The sequence below is a fragment of the Bubalus bubalis genome, chromosome 2 (assembly GCF_019923935.1).
Source record: "Bubalus bubalis isolate 160015118507 breed Murrah chromosome 2, NDDB_SH_1, whole genome shotgun sequence".
NCBI classification, from domain to species: Eukaryota; Metazoa; Chordata; class Mammalia; order Artiodactyla; family Bovidae; genus Bubalus; species Bubalus bubalis.
The window spans coordinates 176,453,913-176,480,731 of NC_059158.1; the positions used below are offsets into that span (position 1 = coordinate 176,453,913).

At 42.7% G+C, this 26,819-nt stretch overlaps 1 protein-coding gene across 5 annotated transcripts; it reads left to right on the plus strand.

The window, feature by feature from the left end:
* The first annotated feature begins 215 nt into the window (after positions 1-215).
* On the plus strand, positions 216-25,918 carry SRSF4 (serine and arginine rich splicing factor 4). Of its 5 annotated transcripts, none has more exons than XM_045164636.1 (8): positions 217-554; positions 10,844-11,027; positions 16,337-16,479; positions 16,757-16,938; positions 17,356-17,468; positions 20,334-20,548; positions 24,089-24,178; positions 24,430-25,918. In XM_045164636.1, exons 4-8 carry the CDS (start codon positions 16,848-16,850, stop codon positions 25,241-25,243), a joined length of 1,323 nt encoding a protein of 440 aa, XP_045020571.1. In that variant the 5' UTR covers positions 217-554; positions 10,844-11,027; positions 16,337-16,479; positions 16,757-16,847; the 3' UTR covers positions 25,244-25,918. The 5 variants fall into 5 exon arrangements, with proteins under 5 accessions (XP_044793969.2, XP_045020571.1, XP_045020570.1 ...); XM_045164635.1 differs by having other exon boundaries at positions 16,790-16,938; XM_025278574.3 differs by lacking the exon at positions 16,757-16,938 and adding an exon at positions 11,681-11,845 and having other exon boundaries at positions 218-554.
* The last annotated feature ends 901 nt before the right edge of the window (positions 25,919-26,819 follow it).

A 26,819-nucleotide genomic window follows, 5' to 3' on the forward strand; every position in this document is an offset into this window, starting at 1 on the left:
CTCGAAAAGTCGAAGCCGCTCCGGGTGCAAAGGACAAAAGCAGAAATACTCGCAGGATTGTGGAGGGAGGCACGGACGCTTCCGGGGGAAGCGGCGAAGCCAGCGAGCTACGCTGCGCGCCAAGCTCGCGAGAGAACGTGCCCACGCACCCGCCCGCACCGCCTGTCGATCACCTGGCCCCGCCCCGCGCCGGCGCGCCCCCGGACAGGCCCCGCCCCCGTCCCTGGCCGGGCGGGAAGCGAACGCGCTCTCTCCCTCCCGTTACCCTCCGCCTGCGGGGAGGCGGGAGGCGCGTGCTCGCGAGCTGCGTGCTCGCGTACGTCACCGGGTTCGGCTACGTCCGTCCCGCCGCCCGCCCGTTGCCGCCGCCGTCGTCGCGCTCTCGCTTCGCCGGCCGCCGCCTAAGGGGGGCTGGGGCCGGGCCAAGTAGCCGCCGCCGTTGCCGGGATGCCACGGGTGTACATCGGCCGCCTGAGCTACCAGGCCCGGGAGCGCGATGTGGAGCGCTTCTTTAAGGGCTATGGGAAGATCCTGGAGGTGGATCTGAAGAACGGGTGAGGAGGACTGAAGAGGGGCCTGTCGTGTGGGGACGGGGCCCCCGGCGGTGGCGGGAGGCCGCGGGGACGGGAGAGGGACGCCTGCCCCACTAGGAGCTGCTACCGGCCATCTCCGGCTCCGCCATAGTAGCGGCGCCTCGGGGGCGCGGGTAGGCCCCAGTTCCTACTGCGCCTGCGCGGGTGGGGGTGGCGGAGGGATAATAGGAGCGATGGTGAGCCGCTGAGTGGGACGGGGGGGTGGGGGAACCCGAGTGGGATTGGGGCTGCGGGCGGGAGGGCACACAGCTCCAGGGCGGCCTGGGTTTTTCCTTCTCGGGCCCTGGGACTGGGGCCTGGTTCGTCTCCAGTGGAGACCGACCTTTCCCGCTCTGAGGGCTGCTGGAAACAGATTTCCTGCTTCCTTTTCACCTCTTACCCAGTTTACTGGATCAGATGGTCACAGCGCATCTCTCCCAGGGACGGGAGCTCTGAAGGGACCAGCCCCCCCACCCCCGCCTTCTTTTTTTTAGATTTGCCATGTGCTATTCTTTTTTTGGGCGGGAGACTCTGGTTTGAATAGTCTAGGGACGGTTTCAAAATTATCGACTTGGGGTTCTGAAAGCCTTCACCGTTCCCTCTACAAGGGTAAATTAAAAGTCTTAGCCAGCTATCTTTTAAGACTGCGTACAGTTTCCATGCTGGGGTTTCCGTTCCTCAGCTTGCCGGGAAATTGCTCTGAGGTTGTCGAATTTGTTGGAGAATAGTGGCCACCATGAGTTGTCAACTCGTTGATTGTAGACGGAGACCTAGAGTTAGAAAATTGCTGACTTCCTACCCGGCTATGGTCTGTTACTTGTATTCTGATCTATCTTGGTAGAGCAGGGCCCACAGGAGCTACAAGTTTCAGGGATAACAGATGAGTCAGGACTGGAGAAGATATTCAACAGGGAAAACTGAGAACCAGGAAATGTTATGTAGGACTTCAAAGACACGGATATTAAAAAAAAGGAATAGGGGAAATATTTTAGGGTACTAAACCTTGTATGTTAGAAGAACTCTTAACTGCCCCCCCCCCTTTTTTAAGACCTGCTCTGCAACAGGTCTGACATGACTAGAGTTTATTCCCCAAAGTAATACTAGCAGCTAACACTTGAGAGGTTTATGAAGTTTTAATTGAACACTGGAGAAAAATCGTAAGCTAGAATGTACTCAAACTGTTGGCTGGGTTTAAAAAGTCATTTCAAATTGATTGTTAGGAAGAATCACCTTCTTATTAAGGGAAATGTCCTCCATCAAGTGTTCATTATGAATGCTAATTTCTTTCAAAGTAGAAGGCTTAGGACTTTCTTCATTTTGTACATTAGAGCTTTCAGCTCTTAAGTTGGGCAGGGGGTTGTTACTGTGATAAATATGTGTCTGAATGATTAAGTTCAAACTCCCGGTTTTCTTCGGAGCCCAACCAAGTTGACAGAATAATTAAATTTTGGGGAAAGCATGGGTTTTGAAAGCAGACAGGCCTGGGTAAAATCCTATCTTCACCACTTACTTTCTATGAACAAGTGACTTCTCTGATTCTGAGTTTCCTCATCCACCAGGAAAAGGAAAATTAGAGATAAGAATTGTAAAGCATTTGGCTTATAGCTGTAAATGGTTTCTGTAATCAAAGGGATCTGACCGATCATGATCATAAGGAGACAGCTTGTTAAGTGTTTAGTAACATGAAAGCGTATTTGGTGAGGTCTGTTCTCTAAGGTTACTCAAGTGATAGCAAGAAATGATGTTGATACTAATGGGAAAATAATTAATGGAAACTAATTAATGAAACAAATATGTTGATAACAACCAAGATGGCTGTTGATGTGCTAAGTGAAGGGAGGAGGCAGAAAAACAATTCCACTCTTGAGTAAATTAAGTGCCTACATTTGAATTAAGAAATGCTTGCTCTCTGTTTAAACTCAGAAAGTGAAACTTGGAGCAGTTTGTTTGAAATAGGCTTTGAAGTATGGATTGACAGGGTCTTGAAGTGAAGTGTCTGGGAATAGTGTATGTCCCAACTGGTGATGGTTGAATGAGGAAGAATTTTGAAATATAGTAAACAGCCTAGCTTGGATGAGTCTAACAAATGATCTAGAAGTTTAAAAACATAAATCAGAAACAACTATAAGCTTTTACACTAAACATTCAAAATCACGTGCTCTGGAGGGAATAGTTGAGCAACCTTAGAAATGGTGATATAAGAGGAAGAACCACTGCTCCTTCCAGGACCGTATATACATGGGTCTCTAGGGGGACTATTCATTTTTGCAGTTGTGCAGCTAAGCCTTGGGATGCATGAAATCTGCGGTTGAGAGTCAAAGGAATGAGGAATGGGAAGTCATTCTAGGGATTTGAAGGCAGGTGTGACAGACACCAAACTGGTGCACCTCCTGGAAGCATTCAGGAATCATTGCAGAGGAAAACGACTTCTGAACAAAGTAGATAGATGTATTTCAAACACAAATTGACTAGATCAGATGGCAGTAGTGCAGAGGAGTTTAAAAGGATGGCATAATTTAGCAACATATGTAAATTTACAGTCCTGAAAACCTAGGAAGCATAATAGAGAATCAATTTTAACACATCTGGATTGTGATTATTAGTATCTCTGAAACTGAAAAGCAGAATTTGGATGGTTAGGGCTTTGAAGATTGCTGAAGAGTTGGAAATTTGTAGAAGTGAGATTCATCGGTAGACAGTAGATAAGTTGAGCTGAAGGACTGTGGGTAAAGTTCAGAATTAAATAGGCATAACTCAATGGTATAAATAGAAAGGTTGACCAAATGAGGAAGCAGATGAACTCTCCAGAGGAGATTTAGTATCCAGGAGAACCTTTTATGGACCCTCTTGGGATCAGGAGAAGGGAGATGTATACAGGAGTGCATTGCCTGCTTTTATTGTACCAGGTAACCCTAATCTAGATTGCCTTTGTTTTAGAGAACTCCTGGAAAGATGGTTCAATTTGGGACCACGAACACGTGCTGTAAATCTCCCACGACCATTTAGGCCTCTCCAGATCCCCTCTGGTCTCCTCCATCTGTATGTGCCACACTGACTCCAGCAGGAGCACTGGGGGACCAGGGGTCAAGGAAGCAGCAATATTAGCACCTGTTAGAGCCTGCCAGCTCTGTGGTAACTTTTGCTGTCTTTGATTATTTGTGAATTCTGTGAACTTTCTTTTTTGTTAGTCACTTTTTTCTTTTTTCATATAAAATGTAGATAGTTTTTTAATACAGTATTTTGCCACACAATATTGTAGTCTTACTCATAGATCTTTGTATTTTAATTTTTTCCATATTTTAGTTAGTGAATGAGACAGATCATATCCTACGATTATTTTATTTGCCTAGTAGCTGGACAGGTAAACCCCCAAACCATTGAGGAGTTGGGAGGGGGGGCGGGGGTTGGTTTTTCTAGTTGGTTAAATCTGTGAATTAAAACTCTTCAGGGAAACTTTGCTATAAATTTCAAAACCTGTGTTTCATATTACAGTGAATCTGTGAACAGCCAGAATTTTCAGAGGTGTAATTGGATTTTCATGATATCTAAGTATTACCAAGAAGTTCTTTGTTTTCACCCTTTACTTAAAATTCCTTCAAGTAGAAGATACCTTAGTTAACTTTTTAAATGTATTAAGGCTTCAGCGAGTTGCACCGTGTTTTTGTTAGTTCCTGAGCACTGTAGGACATTGTTAGGCCTGAGATACTGGGATAGACTCTCTGCCAACCCCAGAACCTACACAGGGATGTTCTCTTTTGACTGAATCCTTGCTGAGAGCTTGTTTTTCTTCTTGTTTTTAAAGAGGCAATAAGGAAAATATAATTGAATTTGAAGTTATTGGTTTCTGGCTAATTGAACTATTAGTTTATTATTAAAAACCCATTCTTGGGAATTCCCTGGCAGTCCAGTGGTTAGGACTCAGCGCTTTCACTGCTGAGGGCCTGGGTTCAGTCCCTGGTCAGGGAACTAAGATCCTGCAAGCTGTGAGGTGTGCCCCACCCCCACCCCCAGAAAAAAGCCCATACTTAATTTGTATGACATTTCAAAATACTGTTTTATTTCTGATTAAAAATGGCACTCTTTGCACTTAGACTTTGCCTTTTCTTGCATGCACTTCTTCAGCCTCCTCACCTCCCTTTTTCACAAGCTTGGATTCATACTGTTAGGTTCTGTTTTGTAACCTGCTGCTACCTAACAGTTCTGATCCTCTTTGTCATTGAGTGATCTCCTGCAACCTAGTTCTTAAGCGCTACATAGTATTCCCACATGTAAATACTGTTTAATATAGTGTACATAAGCGAAACCATGTTGTATGACAAGGCGATTGTCTTTGGTCTTCCACTGTTTTGTACATATATGAATATCTTCCATATAAATATGGAAAATATCCTTTATGTAAATCTTAGGGCAGATTCCTGAAAATAGACTTTGGAAACAGAGTGTATACCATTGTCCCTCAGTATACTCACAGGATTGGTTCTGGGACCCGTTGCAGATACCCAAGTCTATGGACGCCTAGGTCCCATAGTCCACTCCCCACACCCACAGGTTCAATCAGCCACAGATGTGAAGAACTGACTATACACGTTTTGAACTTTGGCTACCTTTTGGTTTCCATATTATTTATTTATATTTTCACTTGCCGTATTTAAGAGTTCCTATTTTTCTGAACTTACTCTTTACCATAATGTTTTAATATTATGACTTTTTAAATTAGAATATCCAAATATATGTGTTAGGAAGTTATCTTGCAGCCTTTAAGCCTTATCCATTTAGCTTACCAAGCATAACAGATTGAAGAACTTTTTTAAAAATAACTTTTTGACTGACTAGAAAATAAATACAGGTTCGTTGTAGATAATTTAGACAATACCAAAAGCATAAAGTAGAAGTTATCATTAATAATCCTTTTAACATAGACAAGGTTTTATGTGCAATTTTATGTCCCTCTTTGTATGCTTAATTTTTCTCACATATTTTACTCTGTTACATTAAAGTCTTTCACATAAACATCATTTAGTGGCTACCTAAAATCCATTGTATGGCTGAATCATGCTTTACCCAAGCATTCTTCCTAGGTTGTCTCTAAATTCTTGCTGTTGTGTATAACCTTGTGATGGATGTCATGTGCATAAAATTTTGTTTACATTTTTAATCATTCCTTAGAACAGGTTCTAGGAAGTAAAATGCATGTCACAGCAGGAGTGAACACTTTGAAAGCTCTCCATGGGCATAGCCAAATAAGTGTCCAGCAAAGCTACGCCAGTTACGCTCGTACCGGCAGTGCATGGGCACACCGTCACAGCAGCTCATCAGCACGGAGCAGTTGTGTTGTTTAAAGTCTTTGTTAGTTTACCAGGTGAAATGGTTTCAGGTGTCTTACAAGAGCTTTTCTTAAACAAATAAGAAATCATGAAAAAACAGGACTATGGATTAAGTAGCATCTGTCACTGTTTTGTTCGTAATGTAACTGTTAGAAATGTGACCAAGTTGTTTTTGTACCGAAGTCAACATACCTCCAAAAATATATATATTAAGTATATATATATTTTTTTCCCTTAAGCTGTGGGTAATTTTTAAATTTCTGTCATTTTAAAAAGTCAGTGCCAAGAAATCATACCATGCTGTGATTTGACCAAGTGTTACTTACCACCTTAAACTGCCCTGGCTTGAGACTCCCACTCCTTGTTCCTGGTTTCCCAATCAGTTTGTGAAAAGAATAAACATCTTCTACAGTAATCTGTCCAAGTCATCTTAAATCTCTATTCTCACTTGAATAGCTTGCTCCTCCTTTCCTGATTGAGGTATCAAATGAATTTAAGGGCCACGTGAAATGTTCTTCCCTTCTTAAAAAGTAGGCACAGGATGTAGACTAGATAAAATGTGGTTTGGGTTCCCGGGATTTTCTTATTCTTCCAAGTAGCCCAAACAGAAGATTGTATTTTGAGTTCCTCAGAAGAAAGATGCTCAAAGCATCTGAGAGAATACTCTTGGGGATAGTATTTATGAATTTGTAAGTTAACGCTGAAATTTTAAAGTAAACAAGTGTTATCTCTAGTTTGTACTGACAGGGAAACTGAGGCACAGGAATTTAGAGTGACTGGTCCAAGGTCACAAAATGAGTTATTGACAACTCTGGAAACTGAAGATCTGATATATGCACATACCAGATACAACATGGGAGGTGTAGGTCAAAGCTGCTCTCACGCTGTTCCAGATGGTTCAGTCCTGTCCTTTGGGGCCTTGCCTCCAGGGGTGAGAAGATAGTTCGGGTTCCACCTCCAGAAGTCCTTAGTCTCTCTGCACCGGCTTCCAGCAGACCAGCAAGTGAGATAGGTGGTCTGTTTTGTTCTAATGACATTGGCCCTGGGCAGAGACTGCTCCTGATTCTCCTCAGGCTACTGTTTGAAGAGCTAAAGGGTGGTGTCAGCTTTGTGATGGCTGAGAACCAGGTAGGATTTTGTGCAGGTAAAAGGCGTAAACAGTCTCTGTTGTGTTGTCATTGCTAGGGCTGTCTGGTCTTGGAGTATCCTGGAGATGAGGGGTGGTTTGTGCCCTGGATTTGCACGCCTGTGTTTTCAGGAAATGCCCTACATGACTTTTGCTGTATGTGGAGATGAAAGTCGAGAGGTCCTGGAACGGCACCTCTAGATTCCTGAAGAAGCACTCAGGGCCCTCCGCCAGGGTCCCCAGCCATGTCTTGTGCCTGGATGCCAGAGGCAGGCCTTCATGAACACCAGCCTCCAAGACCCGGGGTGAGTGGGAGGACTGGAGGCAAAGAGGTGAGCAGGAGGCTCGAGCAAGGGGGTCAGGAACCACAGACCAGATGACTGACTTTGAGAAAAGTTACTTCATGTGGATGAAACAAAGCTATTGATCCATTAATGTTTAAGGAATGTGAAACATGCATTAAAATATTAAGTGAATTAAATAATTTTCATGGGAAAGGCATCCCCAAGGTAGCATGGGGAGGGGCATCTTTAACCCAAAACAAACAGAGACTATGAGGCGGTTATGAGGGACGTGGAAAGAGCCAAGATGGTCCCAAGAGACATAACCTCTCAGAGGCTTTAACGTCTGTCACCCTGCTTGTAGTGTCGTTTAGAGGTAAGTACAAACTGGTTTTGTTTGTAGCTTTGGTGTGGATCCAGATAGTGTTGTCTGCTGAGTGTACACCTTTGTTTCATTAACTGCAAGTAACAGTGATTGTATCTTCCATTCCAAGAGTTTTATTCTAAATCAGCAGCACGACTTTCATCTCTTTGAGTTCTTTTAAACTGTTTTTAATTTGTGATCGAGTCTTCATGAACTTCAAGTGTGTCATCAGAGAATAAAGTTAGTCTCTCAAGTCGTGTCCAACTTTCTGTGACCCTGTGAACTGTACAGTCCGTGGAATTCTCCAGGCTAGAATACTGGAGTGGTAGCCTTTCCCTTCTCCAGGGATCTTCCCAACCCAGGGATCAAACCCAGGTCTCCAGCATTGCAGGAGGATTCTTTACCAGCTGAGCCACAAGGGGGGCCCAAGAACACTGGAGTGGGTAGCCTATCCCTTCTCCAGTGGATCATCCCAACCCAGGAATCGAACTGGTGTCTCCTGCATCACAGGTGGATTCTTTACCAACTGAGCTATCAGGGAAACCCCATCAGAGAATAGTTGACCTCTTTTGAGACTTCTTAATTTCATTTACCCTTAATATTGATAAGTGTCAGGAAACTGAAATGGATGCAGGTTTGATTGTGTTTACCCTCCTTTAAGGAAAGCGGCCCTGTTGACTTTAAAGGTCACAGTGATACATTTCATTATGACAGAGGGGTTATGGTTGTGATAGATTAATCCACAAACTATTTACAAGTGTGTTGCTTTCTAAGGGTAGTCCCATTTTATAGGGTAGGAATATGGTAACTGCATAGTGAAAGGGAATTTTCTTAGTTCATTTTTGAAATAGTTTGGATAGTTGAAAAAAAAATGGTAAATAAGCTCATAGACCGGTTGCACAGTAAAACTAGGTTTGAATTTGGTTATAGATTCTCCTCTTCCTCCTGCTTTCTGAAGGAATTTTGTATTATCACTTAGTTTTTAGAATAATGATTATTTCTGTTCTTTTTTCCTCACTCCAGTATGTGAATATTCCCTCAGAGATGGGCTGGTGTCTTCTTAATGACTATATCAAATCTATCTGTATATTCCTTGACTGGTATTGAAATTTTGATAATTGACATACAGGTCTGGTTCCACTAGTAGCTTAGAGAATGTTCACAACTTATCAGTATTAGTACACATCAGATGCAGAAATGATATTCCTTGTCATTTAATATTTCTCATAAGATGTTAATATTCATGTGGGCATTAGTCTTCCACAACACATAATTTGATGTAGCTGGTTTTCTGTGCTAGAGCTTATATTTCTCAAACTGTCTGCTCTATGGAGCACTTCTTTCCACTGGCATGGAGACAGAAGAGCGTGGCGATAGAGTGTTGATATTAGGTGAGGACCTAGGTCTAAAGAATCCCAGATATTGGGTAGCCTTTATTTAACTGTTCTAAGTCTTTATTTCTTCATCTGTGAAATGATCAGGAAAGCTCACAGTTGTAAACATTATTATAGGGAATAATAATATATTATTATTATTATATGAAAAGGGAAAGAGGTGGACTGGAATAGTCATGTTAATAGTGGTTTGGAGTTAAATTATAGATGCCTGTCATCTGCAAAGTATTTTTCTAGTTGCTGCTATAATCATTGTTTAATTGAAAGTCTGTAAACCTTATCATATTCTTTGATTTCTGGTCTGTTTTTTTCCCACACCATTCATGCTTATATTTTTTGGTCCCAGTTACCATTCCTTACAAAACTAATTAAACGCATCCTTAAGTACATAATACTGTCAATGTCCATTCACATTTACCACCTCTAGGCCCAACTTTCCATCATCTCTATGCTGGTCTAATTTTTGCTGAGCCTTAAAACCAAAGACCGATTCCAGGGGTTAATATGGGGCCTCCAGAATGGGGACTGCACAGAATAATCTTATTTTTCCTCTATTCTTCTAGTCTGTTATGTTCTGAACCCACACATGTTTTCGGAAGGACCAGATGGCTGACACTGGCTAATGGGAACCAAAAGAGGAGTGAAAGTAACCTGGTTGTCACATACCCCAAGCTTAGAGGTTCTTCACCTGCCCCAACATCAATTTCTTTTTTGCTCTGGAGAATTTACCCGACTGTATCAAAAAAAATGTTAATACAGCCTGGCTTATCTGAGATTAGATTATCAAGCCAAGCAGCAGCATTTGTTGAATTTGAAAGAATTATACTCAGGACTGTGGGAGAGAAGAAACACCTGCCTTTACAAAGGCAGTGTGACCTTGTGGTTAAGAGCTTGGGTTTTGGAGTCAGATGGACCTGGGTTCTAGTCCAGCTGTGCTGCCTAGGAACTCCTTGACTCTGTGCAAATTGCCTAACCTCTCCCAGCTTCATTTTCTCATTGCAAAATGGGGGTAATAGTGCATTCTTCACATATCATGAAGAATGAATGAAATATTATAGATGAAGTATTTACTTGTGCCAGGCACTATTTAGATATTAGTGTTTGTTAAAGAGCTCATAATCAAATGAGAAGATAAGCACAAAGGAAAAAGAACAAGGCTTGACATTTTTCTACTGTTTCAATTATATTTTAATACTGAAAGAAATATGTGAGACCTAGTCAATTCTGCCTTGATTAAAACTTAATTCCATTATATTCTGTTAAATCTGGTGGAAAAGGAAAAAAAAGAACAAGGCTTGAAAGGTCACCAAAACATTATCATGTAAAACAAAAAATTGAATAGAAGTGCTAATGGAAGTTTCTGGGACTCGTGGAAGAGAATTCTCAAGTCTACAGAAGACGGTGGTTCTGATTCACCTTGTGTAATCAAGGCCTTCCAGAGTTAGAGAATGGGTCAACAAAGATCTTTAGGAGTCAGTATAGACCTCTGAGCAAAAGAATGTTACAGCAGCTGGCTTTCCCTGCTACATGTAAACAGACAAGTTGACTAAGTAAAAGTAGCCACATTCTAGAGCGAAGTGAGGTGAGACCCTACTTGTCTACCAGAGGGGAAGAGAGCGCCCTGAGAGCCCACCAGAGGGAGCGCACTGTAGACCGAGGCAGTGCCCTGAGGGGATCACCAGGGGGAAGCAGGCAGGGGCGATGACAGGGCGGTTAGGAGTGAATCTAACGGTCGGGGGACCGAGAAGAGAGGAATCATGAGGTAGGTTTTCTTCTTTGAAGGTGGGGAAAGATCAAGTGCAGACTGAGATGTGGCCAACGTTTGCAGACCAGGAATCCACACTAGCTCTAAGCAGAGAGCTCTTGGTGTGCGGGAACTGCCAGTTTGCCGACGTGAAAAGAGCCCCAGACTGGGTACTGGTGAGCCCTGAAGTCGCACCCCAGCTCTGCCACTCAGTGAGCACGGGTAAGTCATCCACCTTCCACGGGTGGCCATGATGGCCCTCCCTCCTCGGAGGCTAAAGAGGGAGGCCGGAATGCCCAGAGCAGCCTCCTTCCTGTCTCAGGATAGAAAGGATCTCAGGAACCCACTTTGTGTGGTAGCAGCTCCTAGCAGTGGGTTACATACAGCCCCCAGTTACTGGAGTTGTCAAATTGCAACCGTAATCTGTGACCCAGGGCAGTGAATGGGACATTGGTCAATTTTATTTTGAGAGCCTGACCACTGCTTCCCTGGGATTTTGCAGACTTTTGGTACTGGGGATAGGAGCACAATTGTCACAAGCTTTCTGAGTTGGCATCACCTGAGCGCTAGAGTTGGTTGCAGTGCCTTTCTGCAGTCTTCCCAGCACTTTATGCAGAGAGCAAGAACTTGTTCTTTTATTACAGTCCTGTCCGTGCGCTCCTTTTGCACCTCATGACACAAACTGACTGAAGCACAGGACCAGCACTGAGTGCTTTGAAAGAGAGCTGTTTTGATTCCTGTTCACTGAATGCCATTTCTTTCAGGGTAGATTTAAGGGCTGTGCCCTTAAAGTACATTGCTTTTGACCCTAGTTTCAGGGTTCAAGCCACCCCATGGGTTAACTTCAACAGATGAAAATTTTTCCTTGGCTACAGCAACATCCCTAATCCTGACCAGCCATGGAGAGGTTCGGTTCTTGCCAGTGAATGTGGGAATGGCTCACCACATTGGGAAAACAAAACTCACATCCTGCTGATGTTGGCTGAGGACTGTCATGTCCACATACAAAGAAAAGCATGTGGCACAGTTTTAGGACAAAGGTGAGCAGAGATCCACCGTGGAAAGGGGCAAATGTTTCTTACAGAGCGAGCATCCAAGGCGTGCCCCGCAGTGAGCAGCGCTGGCGGGTGAGGGCAGGCACATGCATGGAGGCTTGCTTCCCCTCGCCCCTCGGCCCCACTCCCCGTCAGTCAGCTGGTGGTGCACACCCCCTCAGTCACCCCCATTCAGGGAAGGTGTTTGGAATACGGAGGTGGCCCTAAGCCCTGCCTAGAGGGTAAGGCAGGCTCCCCATCCTCTGCAGTAGAACGTACAGAGTGGTATTGGGGACCACTGGTGTAGGTTATTAGGATCAGGGGATGTCAGCAATATCCCATCCTCGGGTGGTCATTTTTCTCAGGTGAAAAACTGATCAACTTTTCGAAAACTGAAGTCTTGGAGTACTTCAGTTTTAAAAGTGTGTCATTCCAGCTCTAGCATATCAGAGTTGACTGACTGACTGAGCAGTCCGTTAGCTGTTGAATGGGGATGACCTGAGCATTGGCAGTGATGTAAGAATGGATTGAGGTTTAGAACAGCCCACGTAACTCAAGGCTTTTGTTTGTAGTGTCCCGATTACCTGTTAATATTCAGTAAGAATCATGGTACCCACTTTTCTTAGAAAATGGCAGGGATTCCTCTTCCTTCATTTTTTGACTAGATTTGTCAGGATTAAACATATTCTAGAGGAAAACAGTTCGGGGAAAGGCAGTTGTAAAAGAACACTGAAGGAAGGAATTTTTCTTTTAATTGGAAAGATTTGCATTTAATAGGTAGGCCAGGCTTTTTGTTCCTTTACACAGGCAAAGAGAGAGGGCAGATGTAACATCTGAGAGTCAAGCCAGAGGAGGCATACTGGTGGGGTTTTGGTTTGTGTTTTTATCAGTCCCTGCCTTAGAGGGATTTTATAATCTGTCATAGGTTCATTCTCCCAAATTACTTCATCTTCATTCTCATACTAGAGTTACTGAAAGATGGTCGTTTTTAATAGAGAAGAGGAAGGATGTCTGCAACTAGAATTAAGAAATTTATCTGCTAGGTTGTGACCATAAGGCTTATGTACAGGTCACCTCAGTGGAATGTCTGAGTACACGCATGCCAGCTCAGTGTGCATGCATGCATGCATGTGTGTATTTTGTATCCCTACTCTGGCAAAGAATTCAAGAGGAGAGTACTTTAGGGGAGAGGAGATCAGTTTCATGGTTTTTTTTTTTTTTTTTTTTTTTTTTGGCTGCAAAGCACAAAGGAATTTTAAGATCTATTTAGAAAGATTCTCTGATGTTATCAGGGAGAGCTTTACTTTCTTTAAGGCACAAAAATTTAATTCAGAGACAAACTATTTAAATAAAACTAAAATTTTGTCCCATCATTAAGCCAGAGGAGGACTAACTTTATCATACTTTTGAGAGGTACGTAGTATAGCTCCCTAGGATTCAAAGAAATAAAGTGATTTTAATGTGCTTTCAGAATTGGTTTGCAGTGGAACCCGGACTAAAATCCAGGCCAGTTCCTGCTGCTCCAGTCCTAATGGAGTTCTGAAGTCAGGCCGCAGTCTGAATATCTGCTGTTTTAATTGTTTAATGCAGTGTGCCTCAGTTTCCTCATCTGTAAAACAGATAACGGCACCTGGTTCTTGGGTACTGTGTTTATTAAATAAGTAGCGTTTAGTACATAGAGGTTACTTAATAAATATTAAGTACCATTTTATTGTTGCTATCTAGTCTTCTGCCTGATTTGGGGAACTTATTCACTCCACTTAGTGAAGTGAGGTCATCCTTTCAGTAAAACGGATCTACTCAAACAGTGATATGGTGGAAGCAACCACATACTGATCTGATCTGATCTTTGCTTACAGAACAGGGATCACACTAGGCATGGTGTATGGTGCAGGAGGATATTTGGCTTCGTCTTCCAAGCCTACCCAGCAAGTCAGTGACAGAGAGGAGTGACAGTCAGGTCCTGATTTAATCCTTGAACTGGACTTTGGCATTAAAACGTTATAGATAGATTTTGTGGCTTTTCAGAGTGGTAGCCAAGATTTTTCTGTGGGATAAATTATATCTTAAGTCAGCTGTTTTAATAGGTGGCCAAGATATCCCCCCAAAATGTGGCTACTAAGTAATCTGCTCATTGGGACTTCTTAGAAATGTAGTAAATATTAGGGAAGAACTGCAGGGGTCATTTTCTTCTGACGACACAAATGGATCGCTACAACTCAGAGAAAAGTTTTATTGGGAAGATGTGCCTTGCTTGAGCCTCAGCTGCAGAGGAAGATTGATCACTGTGAGCATTATTATTATTATCTTTTTTTAGATAACTGTGCCTCCACTTAGCAGATTGTCACCTTCCCTCAGAGGCAGGATGAGCTCTTAGTGTGCACAGGGTGATCCTGGAGTCTGGGAGGATGCTCTGCCACAGAGTTCTGACCTAAGCATCGCTTGTCAACACACATCTGGCTTTCTATTTCAGGTTACTTGCAGGGCTTGGGGTCTTGCATTCTCTGACTCCCAAGTGGTTGTAAACCCTAGTTGTTTTGAAGAAAACAGGTGTTCTGTGATGTCTTAATATAATCCTCGCAAATCAGCCGTTGTCCTTCTGACATCACATCAAATGAATTAAGGGCATTGAATGGTGCTGAGCCAGTGTGAACGCTTAGAGGGGAGGGGAGGCCACTTCATCATGCCCGTGTTGGATGTTTTCTCTCATCCCTCTGTACTTGGCATCTGGGCAAGTTGGCAAAGCAGACCTGTGACCAGTCTTGACAGTTAAGCAATGTACTTCTGGGGGCAAGGTGTTTTATTATCTATTTAGAAATAAACCAAAGTAGAAAAAAAAAATTTTAATCAGCTCTTTAATTTTGTCTCTTAAAGTGATAGCGTAGCTTTCCTGAAGACCCACTCTACTTGGGAAAAGACAGGTAGCTGCAGTGTATTTTATCTGTTAGAGATTTTTTATGATCATAAAGCACTTTTTAACATAGTACGTTACTGATTTTGAGAGGTTTTACTTGCTGTATCAACTATGACAGTCATGGGCAAAACCATTCTTAATAAGCTGCTGGGCAGTTCCAGCTCATGGAAGTGTGAACCGTGCTTTAAAGTCTCCATAATCCATAAGCTGAGCCAGGTGTTTTCTGAATTCTGTTCCTGCAGAACGTTTCTTATTAAACCCTGGGTGTTTCTGTGTTACTTTTCTTTAATGGAATTGAGCTTCAGTGACTCTTGAGGTTTGGATGCCACTCACAGACCTTTCAGCATAACAAAGTTTTTAGCTGTACATTGTCACCTTGAGAGACTCTTTAGTAAAGGAAGACTTCCTCAGTTTTGGTTCTCTTAACATGTTGCTGAGTACAGCATTACCTGCTAAAGAAAGCGGAATAATTTTGGTCAGGCTGGATGAACTTCTGGCAGGTCTTATAACTTGTTTTTAGTTTCAGTAGGTTTAAACCCAGAGGAACACCAGTCAGTGTCTGTGTACTTAGCTCTGTTAAAAGTTTAAAGGTGTTGATTGTAACTTGTATGATTGAGATGGTTTTGATTTTTCAGTATAGGCAGTTCTCACAAAGCTAGACTTTTCACAGCCACATCAGACCAAACTAAGTTTATTGATAATATAGTTTATAGGGCGTTTGTTTGACTTTGCTTATAAATATCTTATAAATTTTGCATTTGGGTTTTATAAGTTTTTCCCTTCAATGGGCATTAATAGGATTGGGATAGGGGGTTGTTTTCTTTTGGATCTGTGTTTAACCACCAAACCTGTTTGCTGGGAAATTCCTAGCAGAACTACGTAAAAGAAGTTTGCACAGTTGTATATAGATTTTAGAGAATTTTAGCCTACCTATAAAGCTCATGGAAGTGAATTTGGAATATCATGAAGAAGAGAATAGCTCCAAATTTTGTTCATTGGTAGTTTTTAGAATAGTCAATTCACCTGTGACTTGTTTAGGTAGAGAAAAGGGGACTTTAAAAGCTTTTTTGTTTCACTGAGGAGAATTACAGTACTTTTTTTTTAACTTGGTTTATTATTCCAAGCATGATCTAACAGTTAAGACACAGTGCCTGAATGTAGGTCTAACTATTCTCTAAGATACTACTTTGAGGCTAAAGCTAAAAAGATGAGTTTTTACTCTGAGTTGAAAGAGCAAACATTCAGTCTTGTAGGATTACATGTTTTAATGCCTTATACCAAGCATCCCTGTGGAGGTCTTTGCAGTTGCCACCAGCTACTTGGGGAACAGAAGAAATGATCTCTGTATATTTAGCCAGCCTCCTACTAGAAATACAGGAGTCAGCCTTGAGAAGTCTCCCTGCCCTTTTGCGTGCCCATGGACACAAAACTGAATGGTTTCAGCTAAAGGGAAGAGAAAGCTGAGCCGTAGTTTGCCAGACCTGCCTAACCTTTGCTAAGCATGAACCTCAGTGCTTTCTCTTTGTGTTAGTGAAACTGGTGTCAGAATGGTACCAACCAGGATTTTGTTTGCTCTTTTCTAGATATGGGTTTGTGGAGTTTGATGATCTGCGAGATGCAGATGATGCTGTTTATGAACTGAATGGCAAAGACCTTTGTGGTGAGCGAGTAATTGTTGAGCATGCCCGCGGCCCACGACGAGATGGCAGTTACGGTTCTGGACGCAGTAAGCATTTAAAGGGCATTTGTATCGGTGACATGCCTCTGTTATTAAATGTTAATTTTTTAATTAATTGATTAATGTTACATTAAAATGTATTGATTATTTAAGCCATTTGATTTATAAATGATGTATCTTTTTAAATGTAAAATTGTAAATAAACATCTTTAATAATGTTTAATTTTAATTGACATAAATTTCTTGTTTTAATACTTTATAAATATGTTTAATGATGTGTGTTTGTGTTGTTTTTTTTTCTCTGTAATGCAATTGTTTAACATAGATTTAACAAAGACCTCAATGTTTTAATTAAAAGAATCCTTTGAGGCTAAGATGACTGCCTGTTCCATTTGCTGACCTTGGGTTACCTTTCCATGCGTGGCTCTTTGAACCATTGTGGCCCTTGGCTGACCAAAAACAGGAAGCCATGTGACGACCGCAACCTTTCCCCATTAGACCTGGGTGGTGAGGATCCCAAGGGTTAGACACAGATGAGATTAAACTGAAATAGGTGCCTGAAAACTTTTTTTTTCCATATAAAATATTCACAAAAATTTTAATCACTGTGAGTAACACCAGTAACCGATTTAGTAATTTGGTTACTTATTTCTAAATTGTTAATAATTTGTAATTTATGCATGTTAATTTTAAATATAAGTATTAATGAATATATATACTTACAACTTTGTAAATTAAATTAAATTTTCATGTTAGCTGATTGCTTATTTTAATCTAGATTAGAATTAAGGGTGGGAATAGAGTTAAAATATATATATTCTTTGGGGTGGGGGTAGATGGTATATTTAATAAGGGGAATGTGTGCTGTGTTGTTTTTTCTTTCTCCTCCACTGAAGTAATCTCATCTATTTGAACCTTCCAAAGGTGGATATGGTTATAGAAGAAGTGGCCGAGATAAGTACGGCCCTCCTACACGCACAGAATACAGACTTATTGTGGAGAATTTGTCAAGTCGGTGCAGCTGGCAAGACCTAAAGGTTTGGGCCCTGTTAACCTTCTGGGATACAGTTGGGCAGGAGTTAAGGTTGGGAAAGAGGTCATTTTATACAGGCCCAGGCACACCAAGAAAGCTTTCCCAGAGTATCTGAAAATTTTCCAATTAAAGTTTCCACAGGAACACAATCAGAACCTCACTAGCCTGTATGTTACAGGACCGGCATGCTGGGGACAACCTATGTTATATGAAGTTTTCTCTGTGGAGAATGTTACAGAGAGATCACAGTGTAGTTTTGCCCTAATAAAATAAAAAATTACAACTAACAGTGTTTCCTGCAATATTAGTTGTAATATGCAAGTTTGTGTCAGCTTCCAACATAGAGCCTCACTGGTGAAAATAACTATCTGACCCATGTTCTTTTCTAAGATTTATTTGTTTTTCATCGAATTTGTTTATTGTTGTTATCTTTTTTGGCCACGGAGCTTGTGGGATCTTAGTTCCCCTATTCCTGCTGAAGATCGAACCTAGGCCCGCAGCAGTGAAAGCTCGGAGTCTTAACCACTGGACAGCCAAGGAATTCCCTATCCTGAAAAGGTTTTAATCTCAAAAGGGAAAAAACCTTATTGAGTAGTGTCTTAACCTGAATGGTCTTAGGAGGGCAAATGTAAAGGAGGATTGGAGTTTCCTATCTCACTTCTTATTAAACAAGTCATCTCTAGCAAAATGAGTGAGTATACTTAGGTTCATAGTTAGGAATCCTTCACATTCAGGTAGTCTTAATTTATCAAAGTGCTTTTACATCTTTTTTTTTTTTTTTTAACTGCTCTCAACAGTCTTTAGCTAACAAAGATGAGATATAGGAAATGTTAGTTCACAGTTGGTCTTAGCAGAAGAGCTGGGATTAAAACACATGCTGGTATTTTTTTCTAGCACACTGTTGGTTGTCAGCGTTACAGCAGGCCCTTACTGAGTGTCTGCCAGCAAGACTGTGTTCCCTGAAGAAATGACTCCAGTATTCTGAGAATTAAGAATTGAACATTATGAATTAAAACTAGAAAGACTTTCAAATTTGGGGTTAAAATGGAGCCTAGCCAACATCCTCAGTTGGTATTATGCTTCCATGCGCTTGGCAATTTAACTCAGGAGAGGAGAGCAGTTGAGTTGATTTCCTAGGAAGTCAAGGGAGCCTTCAGAGCAGGACTTAGGAGCCCACCTGCCTGGGTGGATTCCCAGCTCTGCCCCTTACTGGTTATTTTACTTGAGTAACTTACTTTCCTCTTGTGCCTCATACTGCTGAACTATGAAGAGGATTAATATTCACATCTGTTGACAAAATAATGCATTTTTATATGAAAAATTGGAATGGTTCCAGGCACAATAAATGCTAGCTATTAACCAAGAAAATGCAAAATAAGTGAAAGGAATACTGTCAGTTTTTAAAATGTGTAAATGCATGCTACCCACTGGTGATGTTGAGATGAACTGCAGAGAATTGGTCGTTTCACCCACGGAGTGGGTGGTACTAAGAATTACGTTCCGAAGTCTGGATGTTATGTTCAGATCCCAGCTCCTTTGCTTAATATTAATACCTGAATGATCTTGAACAGTTTGCTTAATATCTCTTGTATTTCATTTTCCTGTAAAATGAGAGTAATGATTGTATCTACCTCATGTGACTGTATATAGGACTGCATTAAATCCTGCTTATCAAACAACATTCAATATGTTAGGAGCTGTAATTAAGGATTTGGAAGTATGGCAGTATCTCACCTTGCCCAGGATAGTCCCAGGTGTGGCATAATATCATAACATTTTCCTTACTCTTTAAGATGTATGCCAGTTTGGATGATAAATCATTGATGTATGGGCCTTGTGCCTTTTGCCCAGGATCATCACTCCTGCAAATAATTCAGTTGAAGTAAAGAAATTTTTGTATGAAGATGTTCATTGGTAGATTATGAATAGTAGCAAAAGACTATATGTAAAGCCTAAAAGTCCCAACAGTTAGGAAGTATTGGACACACTAATTATGAAGAATGTAGGTTATGTTAAGACATGTATACGTTTTATGACACTGAGCAAAGAAATAGCATCAAACAGCATATATTCAGTGTTGGTAACTTTGTAAAATATGGACAGGAAAGCAATAACAAAAACGAATTGCTATGGGATATTTATGTATTCATTCCACAGATACTTATTTTGAGGTATATTTTATGTATAAACAAACATGGGGAAACTGGCCACAAGACCCTAAGTTTTAAATTTATCCAGATTTCGTTTTCTTTTTAAACACTAATCACACCTCCTGTGTTCATCTGGCATGTTGGTTGTATTCTCTCCAGCCAACCAATTGGATTATATTAAGTCCTCAAAGAGAATGAGCACAGAGCTTTACAGCAGTCATTGCAGAAGCCAGGGCTGGACAACACTGTTCTGTTGTCTTTTTGTCTTTACCAATCCATTATGATTTTGTTTACATTTTACCTTAGATATTTATCAACAACTCTACATGTTTTCAATAAGAATTTATAATGAAATGTAAAAGATTTGACTTAAATATAGTAACTTGAGTTTCTAAAGCTTCTATAATCAGAGAACCTACCACTAAAAAAATTGGGAAATGATGGTTAACTAAAAAATTTTATATTCAATTGTAAAATTTATATTCAAACAAAACAGTTTACAGGAACTGTTAAATATTTATTATCTCTACTACCCACCTAATGTCTGATGCTTTAAAGAACCTCAGTAAATAGTTGGTGTGTAGCTGGAAATACCTAAGGTCAACCTGAGAAACCTGGCATTTCTTCTTAAAGGCAAGGGAAAACTTTCATGATGATAATTGTGTTAGGTATTTTCATAAAATGTGTCTCAACCTATTCCGGGATTTTGTTTTTCTTAGGATTATATGCGTCAGGCAGGAGAAGTGACTTATGCAGATGCCCACAAGGGACGCAAAAATGAAGGGGTGATTGAATTTGTGTCTTACTCTGATATGAAAAGAGCTTTGGAAAAGTTAGATGGAACGGAAGTCAATGGCAGAAAAATCAGATTAGTTGAAGACAAGCCTGGCTCCAGAAGACGCAGGTCCTACTCCAGGAGCCGGAGTCACTCAAGGTACTGTTGATGGCTTCAAGTGTTTAAGCTTGCTATAAATTCATTAATGAACACGTGTTGTTTAGTCGCTAAGTCGTGTCCCACTCTTTGTGACCCCATGGACTGTAGCCCACCAGGCTTCTCTGTCCATGGGATTTCCCAGGCAAGAATACAGGAGTGGGTTGCCATTTCCTTCTCCAAGGGATCCTCCCAACCCAGGGGTCAAACTTGAATCTCCTGCATTGCAAGTGGATTCTTTACCATTGACCCATCTGGGAAGCCCCAAAGAGCACATAGATAATCCATTTTTATTGTCCTGTGGAAGTCTCCAGTACTGTGGTTCTATCTGCTTCAGTAACTCAGAACTTTGACCTGAACATTTATTTGTAAAACTCTTGAACACTTTTGTCATGAGTACAAATAGAAGTAAAGTCCTTTCTCTGAGGCAGGTATCAGTGACCTCCTTTCACATTTATTCCTGAGTCCCCTAGATTATACTATTACTGGGGGCAGCATGACCACTGGCCCATTGGCTACTCTCCCAGATACTCCAGCTACTCAGGAACGGAGACTTTGTCTTATTCAATAGCTGCTCTGCAGATGGACCAGACACTTGTAAATAAGACAGATACGGTCCATGCTCTCATGAAGCTCAGTCTAGTGGAGATGATGGGCATTGAGCAAATAATTACTATCGTGCTTAGGATGTTAAAGGAAAAGTATATAGCCCAGTTCTGAAGAACTGGCAGAGACTTCCCTGAGGATATGTCATAGAAACTGATCCCTAAAGGCTGTGTTGGACATGATGGGCAAAGAGAGGGGATAATGCCTTTTTAGCAGAGAAGACAATGTTTTTTGAAGGCCCTGGTGGGGGAATGGACAAAGCAGAGGAGAGCAGCTTGTGATGAGACAGCAAAGAGCCAGTTCGTGCTGAGCCACAGGCCAGGTTGAGGGTTAAGAGCAGTGAGAAGGCATTAATCTAAGCTTTCCAGGTTTTGTTATTTTGTTTTTTAACTTTTTATTATGGACAATATTAAATATATAAAACATTAGAGAAAATATGAACCTCAGCCCCCTTATACTTATTGCCCATCCAGCTTCAGTACTTTTTATTTTGCCTGTCTTGCTTCATCACCCCCTCCTGCTACACTGTTTGAAGGCAAGTCTAGACATCCTGTCATTCCGTCTATAAATACTTAAGTGGGTATCTAACCCTTTAAATAAAACAATGAAGCCACGTCACAACACATCTGTGTTCAGCTTTCCCCAGTTGCCTCATTACACGTGTATGTTTGTAGTGGGTTCACATTAGAATCCCAGTAGATCTGCACATTGCAATCAAATGACATGTGTCTCAGTTCTTTAAATCACAGCTATCTCCTCCTTCACCCTCCTTATTCTCCATGCATTTAGTTGTGGAAGAAATGGTGTTCCGTTTTGAAGATTTTCCACAGTTGAAAGTTTGCGGATTGTATTTTTCTGGTGGTGTAGACACATCCCTCTATCTTATCCCCTATGTTTCCCATAATGTTGTAGTTAGATCTTGAGGGCGCTTAGAGTAAGGCCAGGATTTTAGCAGGTGCTTTGTACTTGTGTTGCATCCCTTGTGTGGGGTCTGGATGTCTCACTCTGGATGATGATAACGTTTATCGGCGGGAGCTGCCCATCATACAGCTCCGCAGCAGCAGCCCCCCCCCAGTGTCAGTGTCTGCTGAGAGTCATTACTCAAACCATTCAGCAGCAGTTGTAGCAGGATGGCTGTCTAATTTTCTCATTCTTTGTGCATTTAAAGGCATTAGTTCTGTGAGGGATGATTTCCCTCTTTTACCGTTTTGCTACCACCCTAACAAAAAATTTGTATAAGAAAAGGAAAATATAAGTTGATACCTTTATTTACCAGTTTGCAGAATATTGAATGTGCCCAGCAACACCCAAAAGTGGTGATAAGGTTGCTTGTTTAGCATCATTTTGAATAAATTATTGGATCTTTGTATATTTAGTGTTTGATGCACTGCAGTCAGTTTTTTAGTGACTCAAATTATTGGCTCAAATTATTCTGTCTTTGGTCATTGGGAGCCCTTCAAGCTGGCTTCTGTGTCTTTTGATTTTGTTTGATTTCTGTGTGAATGTGCTTTACTAAATATTTACCCAAATAAATATTGACAGAATAGTTCATGAGCATTCATGCCCTCCCTGTAACTTCAACAGTACTGAAAGTTTGCCTTTCTCTATGTTTATAGACACACCCTCTACATTATTTTGCTGTACCATTTAAAGAGAAGTTGTATAAATTGACACTTCATCCCTAACTAATAATATGTCTCCAAGAATGAGATTAACCACACTTATATTTTTTTACCTAACGTTATTGGTGATTCCATAAAGTCATCTAATGTCCAGGTCGTATTCAGGTTTCCCCAGTTGTTCATTGATGTCCATGGAGCTGTGTTTTCTCCTGGCCAGGATTCATCCAGTCATGTGTTGCAAGGAGTTGGGTCTCTTCAGTCTGAAGTAGTCTGCCTATATCATTCCCCGCTCCCACCCCACGACATTTACTTTTCTTAGTCTCTTTTTTTTTTTAAATACTGCCCCACATTCTGAATTTATGTTTTCTCTTTGTATTGTTGAACTTATACTTTATTCCCTGAACTTCCATAAACTGGAAGTTAGGTCTAGAGGGGTGTGATTAAGATACAGATTAAGTATTTTGAGCAGTTCTTTCATAGATAATAGTGTCCAGAAATCTTTGAAAGTCTCTGTCATGGTGATAAGTCCCATCTTTGCTTTTCCTGCAAAAGAATTGGTCATGTTCCCCAGGGAGCCCTGGTTGCTTTTGGTAGGAAACAGTAGGGTCTACAGTCTTGGTACTAAAGGTTTTTTTAAACTTGAAGTGTACAGTTGACCCTTGAACAAGTTGGAGTTGGGGTGCCAACCATTCATATACAGAGTTCCCACACCCATGGATTCAACCAGCTGCAGCTGTGTAGTATTGCAGGCCATACTTATTGAAGAAAACCCCATGTGTAAGTGGACCCATGCAGTTCAAACTCATGTTCTTCAAGTCATCTGTATTTAAAAACAACTCTCTGATCTCAGTGAATTGCATGACTAAGTGAAAGGCAGAGGTGTATGCAGGAAGGCCACTTAGGGGTCTTTGTGGTAGCAGGGAGAGTGGTGGTGGCTTGGGCAGGGTGGGGGGCGGCCGACATAGTTAAGTGGAGAAGATTAAGAGGAGAGTCGCCAGTGCAGAAGAGGGTGAGAGAAGGAGGCAAGTCCAGGATGGCTCTGGTTTCTGGTGCCAGGAGCTGGTGAAGCACAGTGGCATCGGTGGGAATGAGGAAGAAATCCAGCAAAACAGCAGGTGTTGGGGAAACGGGCGTTGGGGATTGGAGGAGTGTTTGCAGGTCTATCTCTGGGCCCAGTGCGTGGGAGAGAGTTCGCTTTCAGCTTGGTGTCTGGAAACTGCCAGGGTGGTGCATGTTTGATTGAAAAGATGTCTTAATTGACTTTTCACTCAGTGTTTTGTCAGCAAATATTAAAAATACATATTTGCTCCCCTAGGTCTCGCTCTCGAAGCAGACATTCTCGTAAGAGCAGAAGCCGGAGCGGCAGCAGCAAAAGCAGTCATTCTAAGAGCAGATCCCGGTCCAGGTAGGCGTTCCTGGAATTCATGCAGGGCCCACCTGCACCTGGTCCCGCTTCGATGGTCACTGTGTTCCCAGCCTTCCCTCACCCCAGTTTTCTCAGCTCTAGGACTGCAGTCGTGGGGGTTCGGAAGGCAGTCCTGGGCCAGAACGAGCCAGGCCTTCCCTTGTGGGGCAGAGCTCCACAGGTAGCTGTGGTCCATCTCCTCTGACCGGGCCTGAGGTTTGAAGTCCCACGCAGCGTCCCTGTCTCCCCAGGTCAGGCTCCCGTTCCCGGAGCAAGAGCCGCAGCCGCAGCCAGAGCCGCAGCCGCAGCAAGAAGGAAAAGAGCCGCAGCCCCAGCAAGGACAAGAGCCGCAGCCGCAGCCGCAGCGCCGACAAGCGCCGCAGCAAGAGCAAAGACCCGGCGGAGGAGAAGGTGCAGAACAGCGACCGCACCGGCAAGTCCAAGAGCCGCAGCCCCAGCCGGCACAAGAGCAAGAGCCGCAGCCGCAGTCAGGAGAGGGGCGCGGAGGAGGCGCGGGGCAGCGCGAGCAGGAGCCGAAGCAAGGAGAAGAGCCTGCGCAAGAGCCGCAGCCGCAGCCAAGGGGGCAGCCGCAGCCGGAGCCGCAGCAAAAGCAAGGACAAGAGGAAGGGGAGGAAGAGGAGCCGGGAGGAGAGCCGCAGCCGGAGCCGCAGCCGCAGCAAGAGCGAGAGGAGCCGGAAACGGGGCGGCAAGCGAGACAGCAAGTCGGGCAGCGGCGGCGGGAGCGGCAGCAGCAAGAAGAAGAAGAAGGACGACGCGGACCGCTCACAGTCCAGGTCACGCTCGCGCTCAGGCTCCAAGGAGCGGGAGCGTGCCAAGTCCGAGTCCGGCCAGAGGGAAGGCCGAGGGGAGGGTGAGGATGCCGGCGCCAATCAGGAGACCCGGTCCAGGTCGAGGTCCAATTCCAAATCGAAACCAAACCTTCCGTCAGAATCACGCTCCAGATCAAAGTCCGCCTCAAAAACCCGGTCTCGGTCCAAGTCTCGGTCCAGGTCTGGGTCCAGATCGCCCTCCCGGTCTAGATCCAGGTCTCACTCGAGGTCCTAACTGGCTGCGGCCACAGCTGGAACTCCCCGAGACGTCTTTTTGTACATGTTTGGTAGCCGTAGCACAAGTGATTGGAGTAGAACATACGTCACTACTGTACATTTTTAATTCCCCTAATGGTGTGTCTACAATTGTTAAATCTAAGTGCTTCCTCTCCATAAAGCCTCCTGGGGCCAGGCCTTCCTGCTCGACTGAAAACAATCTTCTTCTCTTTGAAAACCCCTTTTACTCATGGCCCACGGTAGAATATCCAGAATGCCTTGGCGTTCAGGCCTGGCCTTTCCTACAGGGAGCTCAGAACCTGGATGGCTTTAAGGCTGGAATGATGTCATAGGTAGGTATGGTGAGTTCAACCATTTTGCCCTTGAATTGATGCCCTTTGATGTATGCCATTTAGTGAAAGTGCTAAGTCTTAAGTTTCCTACCACTTTGGTTTCATATTTTTGGACTTAACAAAGTTGTGAATAGCAAGCACAGTCAAGGAAAATTGATACCTGCAGTAACCCATAGGAAATAAACTGTAGAGTTCCATATTCTGGTATTGTGATTATATTGTTTTATATTAAAAAAAGAAAAGAAAAGAATTTTTTTTAATTTTATTTTTCCCCGTCTTGCAAAGTATAGTGACCCCTGTTTCCATTAAATTTGAATAAAGACTATTTTTGCTTGACAAAATTTCATGGTGCTTGAATTGAAGTTGCGTTTTCTGATCTTTCTTGATATCTTTTTCTTAGCATAAAAAGTTCATGGTATAATCGCTGTTTTGTTCCTTGAGATCACCCATGGGGAGGAAGCCAGCACTTTGCCTGAAGGATTTTTCTCACCCAACAGAATATGGTCACGTTTCCTGGAAATTTATAATTCCTTCCTCTCAAGACACTTAGAGCCAAGCTGATGAGAAGAGAATCAGTTTGGCAACTCAGCATCACTGGATGAGCTCCTGAACAGAGTTGTCTCTTCTGTGCTGTTTGTTGAGGGTCTTGCCGTGATCCATCTGAAGCGTGTAGTACATCGTCTTAGAATTGGGCTTAATCAGAACCAGAAGAAAAACCATTCAGGAACTTTGTCCCATTTGTCCTCTGCATCACTTGTCTGACCCATCTCTAGAGGAGGTTCCAGAGATACAGTGGTTCTGGTCTGGCCTCCACCCTTGAGGGGCTGTAGAAAGGCATCCGTCAAAGCCGGAGGGAAGCTGGAGGGCCTGTGTGGCTCTGCAGCGAGCTTGGGAGGAGAGAGTGCCACTTGGCAGACTGTGCACGCACTGGGGGCTGTTCCTAGGCTTAAAATACCGTCCTGGGCCTTTTATAGACCATACCCCGTACGACTCACAGGGAAGACCCCGTCAGTGTTTCTTGCCCTCCTGGAGTTTGGTTGCAAGTAGTAAATACCACTAGGGTAAAGCGGGCACTCGGAGAAGGGAGTTGGAACTTGCCCTGGGTTCAGAGACATCAAGGAGGAGACAGCACTTAGGCTGAGCCTTTGGAGACGGTGGGTGGGATCAGAGGCCTTATTGAAGGAAATGGCTGTGAGCAAAGCCGGGGAGCTGGGAAAGCATGAGGAATAAGAGAAGGAGGTT

Excerpts from the sequence above, each read along its gene's own strand:
- SRSF4 (XM_044938034.2), top strand. The coding sequence starts at position 448 with ATGCCACGGGTGTACATCGGCCGCCTGAGCTACCAGGCCCGGGAGCGC. Across the intron at positions 17,469-20,333 it reads GCAGCTGGCAAGACCTAAAG|GATTATATGCGTCAGGCAGG; the intron begins GTTTGGGCCCTG and ends TGTTTTTCTTAG. Across the intron at positions 24,179-24,429 it reads AAGAGCAGATCCCGGTCCAG|GTCAGGCTCCCGTTCCCGGA; the intron begins GTAGGCGTTCCT and ends CTGTCTCCCCAG.